The following is an 8,446-nucleotide window of genomic DNA, read 5'->3' on the forward strand; positions in this document are numbered from 1 at the left end:
CCCCACTACCCCATGCAATAAGATCATTATTGATCTGGTTTTGGCCTCTACACCACTTTCCAACTCTCTCTCTGCACCTGTAGATTTCCATGTAGTTCATATGCCTACAATATATTGCATATTCTATGGCTCTACCATAACTCTTAACGTGGAGAATTCCAAAGGATCACAACCTGCAGAAGAAATTCGTCTTCATCTCCTGATCAATGGGAAACCAATTACTCAAACTATATCCCATTTTCTCGATATCCTCACTTGGAGAAACATCGTCTCAGCATCTTGTCTGACAACACCCTCAGAATCTTGCTTCAGTAAGATCACTTCTCATTGTTCCCTACACGCTCACCCCTCGCCCCCATATGTGAATCCCCTGATTCAAGTATGTCCTTTATTAAAGACGAGATCTAAACTGTACACAGAACGCCAGGTGTTGTCTCACGAGCTCCCAATAAAGTTGCTACAAAATATCCTTACCCTTGTATTCCATAACCCTTACAATAAAGGCCAACATTCCATTGGCCTTTCTGCATATTTGTTTAACCTACACACCCTTTTTGTGTGCTAGAGATTGAGTTTGCACTGCAACATTCTCTAAACACCTCTCTATTTAACAATCAGGTTTGTCTTTCTTCTTTCCAGAGCAGGCAGGCAACTTCATATTTTGTTCTATATTATATTTCAAAGGCCACTTTCCTGCTCATCCACTTAACCTGTGCTCATCACGTTGCAGGCTCTTGTGTACTCTGCATCACCTGATAAGCCACTTATCTTTATATTTTCAACAAATTTGAGAACATACATCCGGTCTCCTCAGATTACAACCAATGCATCCACTATCTCTGATGCCACTCATTTGTAAAGTTACAAATTTGTCCTGTACTTTTTCACTGATAAAAATAAAAAAAATCTCTCTCCCTACAGACCTTTGCAATCTGTTATTATTTTCATTATTTAGAATCTGTACCTTCTCATTCCCAATTTTACAATCAGCCTCAAAAACCAACATTACTTTTGGCTTTTTGCTTGTATTTCTGTAAAAACCCCATCAATATTTTTAATAATTTACTCATGTGTCCCACATTCTTTACAATTTTTGTGGCATACCTTGTAGTTTTAAACTTTCCCAGTCCTCTTGACTACCATCAATTAATTAATCCTCATTACAACGTATATTATTTCAAAGATATAGCATCCTAACTTCCTTGGGAATTCTCCACAGATGGTGCACCCTTCTCGTGGGGCGTTTCTTCCTCCAGACTTTTGCTGTAAGTTAAGAAATACCTCCTTAAATGAGTGCTTGCACTAACATCAGACGCTAGAGAGGGCGGGCGGAACAGTTCGACAGGACTATCAGCTGAGAGGAGGAGTATTCATACAAACCAGGTCCGCCTCTCTCATTTGGTTGGTGAAATATCAGCTATTTTACACGATCAGCTATATTCCAAAAGAGCTTTCGCGACGAGGGAGAAAAAGACAACTTCTGTCCAAGATTGAGAGAAATTACACCAAACCTACTTCAAACGTTGGAGAGAAGTAGGATAAATCGGTGTCCTGTAGACAGTCGGTCTAACTTAATAGAGGGAAGACTAGCAGGATCCGAAAGGGTCCGGACAGTTGTGGGTATCGCTTCTCCGCTTTTTGGCTGCATCGTCGCACAGTGACAAAGGCAGTGTACAGCTTACCGCTTGCGTTTTTCTCCGACCTCGGAAACTGCAGAACCATGGCCGGCAAAAACCCCAAGGTTTTTATGGACATCTCTATTCAGGATAAACCCCAGGGTCGCCTAGTGATGGAGCTAAGACCAGATATTGTCCCAAAGACTGCAGAAAACTTCCGTGCATTATGCACAGGCGAGAAGGGTTTCGGTTACAAAGGCTCAACGTTCCACAGAATCATTCCTGGCTTCATGTGCCAGGGTGGCGACTTCACAAAACATGACGGCACTGGAGGCAAGTCCATCTATGGGGAGAAGTTTAAAGATGAGAATTTTCAGCTGAAGCACACGGGGCCAGGCATCCTGTCCATGGCCAATGCTGGACCAAATACAAATGGTTCACAGTTCTTCATATGCATCACAAGGAGCAGCTGGTTGGATGGGAAACATGTTGTGTTTGGATCTGTGGTAGAAGGATTGGATGTGGTAAAGAAGATGGAGAGATGTGGCACCATGAATGGAACACCAAAAGCCACGGTTAAAATCACTGAGTGTGGGCAGTTGACCTAAAGTATTTGAATTTGGAATTGTACTGTTTAAATAAAGTGTGATTGTTTGGAACTCCAAAAAAAAAACACAAAAAAAAACGTCCGGTGCTGCTGGCAGATCAGCTCGGTGAAAGACGCTCTTTGGTCGGCCCGAAACTTGATGATCTACCAGATGTCCAGTGTAGACAGGAAAACCTGGATCAGGGGTCGATGGACCGGACCGTGAACCGGAATACCGTCTTTATGGACCGGACGATGACAACATATTTTGGTCTTGTTCTATACAGGAACAGTACTGGATGTCAGTTTTTTCGACAATTTCTAAAGCACTTAAAATTAATTTACAATTTAGCAAATTAACTGTACTTTTTGGAATAATTCCTCAAAATATCCGTGATATCTCTATGTCTGACCATCATGTTATTGCATTTGTTACATTGATAGCTAGGAGGGTCATTTTGTTGAAGTGGAAGGATACATCAGCTCCCACTTTGTCGCAATGGTTCTCTCAAGTGATGCTCTGTCTTAGTTTGGAGAAAATTAGAAGTCGAACCTTTGAACCTTTATTTGATTTTGAGAAAAGATGGGGTTCATTTGCTCGTTATTATCATTTGAGTTAATTGATAGATTTCCTCCATGATCTAATTGTAAATTTTTGGTATATATTTTTTTTCTTGCTGGCGGTTTGATGTTTATTTTTAGAGGCTTTTTGTATGACGTATGGCTCCGGGTTGAACACCTAATGGGGTTTTATCCCAGATTTTCTGCTTAGTAGTTTTTTTTTTAATTATCAGCAACATTTTTCAATCTTTAAAATAATGTTTTTTTCCTCTAGACATTGTGTTGCTTAATTTGATGTACTCGTGTTATTTTTGAATAATATAATAATAATAAAAAGATTTGAAAAGAAAAAAGAAAGAAACTGCTGAGATACAGTCGGCTAAGAGCCAAGTGCTGATAAATGGGACCCGTGTAGAATTGATGAAGTTCCTGTCTCTTTCTCCATTAATGTTTCCTCCTTACAGCAAAACTAACCCTCTCACTGTGTCAGAATCAGTGATTAAATCCGGCCCCAAACACTGTGCTTTCAGCCCTGCACATTGTAACTTGAACCATCTCACTGAGGGTCTCATGGAGACACAACCCCTGCCCTCTGCACATGTGATCACATCTCCCCTGCTTCTGACATGTCAAATAACCTCAGAATGGTTTTCTGATTCAGTCTGAAGGTTATGGTACATTCAGCTCATCATCAGACCTGACAAACCATGTCTTCCCACAGCTGGTTCCACCTGTTGGTGTGTCCTCTTTCCTCCACCTCCAGAGAAGCTGCATCTCCACACAAACTCCTCACTTGAGACGACTGTCTGTACCCGTGACACAGAAAATCACAACACTGTCATTCTCCTGATACCATCCGGGAAGCGGTACCGCAACATAAAAGCCATGACCAACAGGCTCCGGGACAGCTTCTTCCACCAGGCCGTCAGACTGATTAACTCACGCTGATCTGAGTGTCCTCTATATTACATTGTCTGTTTTATTTATTATAAATTACTATGATTACACGTTGCACATTTAGATGGAGACGTAACGTAAAGATTTTTACTCCTCATGGATGTAAGAAATAAAGTCAATGCAATTCAATTCCTGATTCCGTATCTGAGCTGCTCGCCTCCGGATATCCTCCGTCAACGAGCTCCTTCCTCAGTCACCATCTGTGAGATTATAAAAAACAATTAAAAACGATCTATCAGACAGCTCCTGTACCCCTCCACCCCTGTTAAAACTCTCTGCTCAGCCCCTTCCCTATTCCCTTTCCCTTTCAGACTCCCGATGTGCCAGCAGATCCGAATTCACCGTGTGGACATTTCTACCCCACAGGAGGCTGTACAAACCCGTGTCCTTCTCTGATGCACAGCTCAGTGACCCCAATCCCTGTCTGCACTCGCAGCCCATGACGGTGACAGCTGTCCTAGACTCTGTAACTCACAATCTTGTAACACAGAATCTTGTTCACAGCAAGTTTAGACAGTCATTAATATGAAGAGAGAAGTGTTGTTTCCTGAAAGGACAGGCGAGCGAAGCTGTCTGATCCAATTCACCAGATGGTCCGGTGTTTACAAGTTAATGTGTCCCGGGACCCACTCATAACCCCGACCCACACAGACAGACAGACAGACAGACAGACTGTCCCTTCGCCCCAAACCCCCTGCAGAACCACAAGGAATTGATCCACGGCCCGGGCTCGGTCGCAAAGTGAAAACCGGGGCTGAGGAGAGCCCGGAGACAAACACCCCGCTGCCCACTCCACCAACAAGACGGCACAGCCGGACACATCTCACAACACCGGATCCGCTCCCGATGAAACCCGAATTTAATTTTGTTGTTCCAGATCGGACCCAACAAAAGGTGTTTTAAAACTGAAGCTCTCCCCTCACGTTACGTCACACAGCAGCCCCTCCTGCACGCGCCTGACGTCACCCATGGTCTCCCCGTATCTGCATCTCCTGTCACGAGCACGGTGCCTTACGTCACACACGCGCTGCTGTGCTCGAGCTTTTTCGGTTTAACGGCTGAGCTACTGAGCGCGAGGCACGCCCACCACCCGAACAGTCAACAGAGGAATTGAATTGAGTGCAGAGCTGCGCTATTCCCATTGGTGCGAAGCGATGTCAATCACTGTTACACCCAATAGTGGAGGCGGACCAGCCGAGAGGGCGTTACCCCGACTTCTGCTGCAGGAGCGAACTGCCCGTTAAAGCGGAAGAAAGCCGAAAGTAAATGTCCGCTTTCTGATTTATTTCCATTTCCCTCCGAGGGAAGTTGGGGCGTTTGTGAAGCGTCTCCTGCGGCCGGAGTCTGATGTGTCGCTGAGAGGTAGGAGGAGACCGCTCGGCCCGTCGGTTTGATGCCGGTTCCCCGGGGAGGGAGAGGATGAAGACGGTGAGAGAGGGGGCGGACAGGATGTTTGTCCCGGTGGGGACAGGAGGGGCTCATCTGTGGAAATGTCTGAGCCCACGGTGGTGGCGATTCACCACATTGGGGGGCAAACACCGGCAGACTGTTGCCCTGCAAGCGGGGCCAATGGTCCGGGCAAAGTGACAATTATTTGTGTTTTGTTGAGATTGTACCGGGAATATGGTGTAAAATCCCGCTCCCCACACTAACACGGGTTATACAGACCAAAGAACAAACTGCCGGAGGAACTCAGTGGGTCGGGCAGCATCTGTGGAGGGAAATGGACCGTCAACATTTCGGGCCGAGACCCTCCCTCTGGACTGAGAGTGGACGGGAAATAGTCCGAGAAAAGAGGTGAGGGATGGGGATGGGGCAAGAGCTGGGGAGTGAGAGGTGGGTCCAGGTGAGGGGGAGGTGGGAATCTACTGTTTGAGAATCTTCAGAAAACTCCCATCAGGGTCTTTTCACCATTGCTGTTCCTTAGTTCTACCCACAATGACTCAACATCATCCAACCGTATGTCACCTCTTTCTAATGATTTGATTTTATTTTTTCCCAACAGAGCCACAGCACCCTCTTTCCCTGCCTGCGTGTCCTTTCGATAAACATACCAGTATCTGGGACACGAGATATTGTAGATGCTGGATGTCTGGAGCAATACACACAAAGTGCTGGAGGAGCTCAGCAAGTCAGGCAGCATCTATGGATGAGAAACAACGTTTTGGCCAAGACCCTTCATCAGGACTCTTGACACCCAGCTATCTGGAATACCAAAAAACAATGACAATAGAAAAATACTGCAAAAAGGAAAACTTTTAACAACATTTGCTTCACGGCTTAAGAACATTTACCAAGCAGACATCCATGGTATAACAAATAGAACAGAGAAAATAGAAATCTACAGCACATTACAGGCTCTTTGTCCCACTATACTCTGCCTGCCACGTAACCTACTCTAGAAGCTGCCTAGAATTTTCCTACCGCAATGTCCTTTATTTTTCTAAGCTCCATGTATATATCTAAGAGTCTCTTAAAAGATCGCATTGTATGCACCTCTACCCTCTCATCCTGCAGTGCATTCCATGCACCTACCATGCTCTTTGTGAAAAAATTACCTCTGACACACATTAGAAATGTGTGCAATAAAGGAACAGCAGTTATTATGGGTGACTTCAATCTACATGTAGATTGGGTGAACCAAATTGGTAAAGGTGCTGAGGAAGAGGATTTCTTGGAATGTATGCGGGATGGTTTTTTGAACCAACATGTCGAGGAACCGACTAGAGAGCAGGCTATTCTGGACTGGGTTTTGAGCAATGAGGAAGGGTTAATTAGCAATCTTGTCGTGAGAGGTCCCTTGGGTAAGAGTGACCATAATATGGTGGAATTCTTCATTAAGATGGAGACTGACATAGTTAGTTCAGAAACAAAGGTTCTGAACTTAAAGAGGGGTAACTTTGAAGGTATGAGACGTGAATTAGCTAAGATAGACTGGCAAATGACACAAAGGATTGACGGTGGATATGCAATGGCAAGCATTTAAAGGTTGCATGGATGAACTGCAACAAATGTTCATCCCAGTTTGGCAAAAGAATAAATCAAGGAAGGTAGTGCACCCGTGGCTGACAAGGGAAATTAGGGATAGTATCAATTCCAAAGAAGAAACATACAAATTAGCCAGAGAAAGTGGCTCACTTGAGGACTGGGAGAAATTCAGAGTTCAGCAGAGGAGGACAAAGGGCTTAATTAGGAAGAGGAAAAAAGATTATGAGAGAAAACTGGCAGGCAACATAAAAACGGACTGTAAAAGCTTTTATAGATATGTAAAAAGGAAAAGACTGGTAAAAACAAATGTAGGTCCCCTGCAGACAGAAACAGGTGAATTGATTATGGGGAGCAAGGACATGGCAGACCAATTGAATAATTACTTTGGTTCTGTCTTCACTAAGGAGGACATAAATAATCTTCCAGAAATAGTAGGGGACAGAGGGTCCAGTGAGATGGAGGAACTGAGCGAAATACATGTTAGTAGGGAAGTGGTGTTAGGTAAATTGAAGGGATTGAAGGCAGATAAATCCCCAGGGCCAGATGGTCTGCATCCCAGGGTGCTTAAGGAAGTAGCCCAAGAAATAGTGGATGCATTAGTGATAATTTTTCAAAACTCGTTAGATTCTGGACTACTTCCTGAGGATTGGAGGGTGGCTAATGTAACTCCACTTTTTAAAAAAGGAGGGAGAGAGAAACCGGAGAATTATAGACCAGTTAGCCTAACGTCGGTGGTGGGGAAACTGCTGGAGTCAGTTATCAAGGATGTGATAACAGCACATTTGGAAAGCGGTGAAATGATCGGACAAAGTCAGCATGGATTTGTGAAAGGAAACTCATGTCTGACGAATCTCATAGAATTTTTTGAGGATGTAACTAGTAGAGTGGATAGGGGAGAACCAGTGGATGTGGTATATTTGGATTTTCAGAGGGCTTTTGACAAGGTCCCACACAGGAGATTAGTGTGCAAACTTAAAGCACATGGTATTGGGGGTAAGGTATAGGTGTGGGTGGAGAGTTGGTTAGCAGACAGGAAGCAAAGAGTGGCAATAAACGGGACCTTTTCAGAATGGCAGGCAGTGACTAGTGGGGTACCGCAAGGCTCAGTGCTGGGACCCCAGTTGTTTACAATATATATTAATGACTTGGATGAGGGAATTAAATGCAGCATCTCCAAGTTTGCGGATGACACGAAGCTGGGTGGCAGTGTTAGCTGTGAGGAGGATGCTAAGAGGATGCAGGGTGACTTGGATAGGTTGGGTGAGTGGGCAAATTCATGGCAGATGCAATTTAATGTGGATAAATGTGAAGTTATCCACTTTGGTGGCAAAAATAGGAAAACAGATTATTATCTGAATGGTGGCCGATTAGGAAAAGGGGAGGTGCAACGAGACCTGGGTGTCATTATACACCAGTCATTGAAAGTGGGCATGCAGGTACAGCAGGCGGTGAAAAAGGCGAATGGTATGCTGGCATTTATAGCGAGAGGATTTGAGTACAGGAGCAGGGAGGTACTACTGCAGTTGTACAAGGGCTTGGTGAGACCACACCTGGAGTATTGTGTGCAGTTTTGGTCCCCTAATCTGAGGAAAGACATCCTTGCCATAGAGGGAGTACACAGAAGGTTCACCAGATTGATTCCTGGGATGGCAGGACTTTCATATGAAGAAAGACTGGATGAACTGGGCTTGCACTTGTTGGAATTTAGAAGATTGAGGGAGGATCTGATTGAAACGTA

At 44.5% G+C, this 8,446-nt stretch overlaps 1 protein-coding gene across 1 annotated transcript; it reads left to right on the plus strand.

Annotated features, from left to right (window-relative positions):
* The first annotated feature begins 1,370 nt into the window (after positions 1-1,370).
* LOC140206996 (peptidyl-prolyl cis-trans isomerase-like) lies at positions 1,371-3,301 on the plus strand. Its single transcript, XM_072275315.1, has one exon. The coding sequence runs from the start codon at positions 1,721-1,723 to the stop codon at positions 2,222-2,224; it is 504 nt and encodes a 167-aa protein (XP_072131416.1). The 5' UTR covers positions 1,371-1,720; the 3' UTR covers positions 2,225-3,301.
* Positions 3,302-8,446: the final 5,145 nt, after the last annotated feature.

Source organism: Mobula birostris, chromosome 13 (genome assembly GCF_030028105.1).
Source record: "Mobula birostris isolate sMobBir1 chromosome 13, sMobBir1.hap1, whole genome shotgun sequence".
Taxonomy (NCBI): domain Eukaryota; kingdom Metazoa; phylum Chordata; class Chondrichthyes; order Myliobatiformes; family Myliobatidae; genus Mobula; species Mobula birostris.

Excerpts from the sequence above, each read along its gene's own strand:
- LOC140206996 (XM_072275315.1), top strand. The coding sequence starts at position 1,721 with ATGGCCGGCAAAAACCCCAAGGTTTTTATGGACATCTCTATTCAGGAT.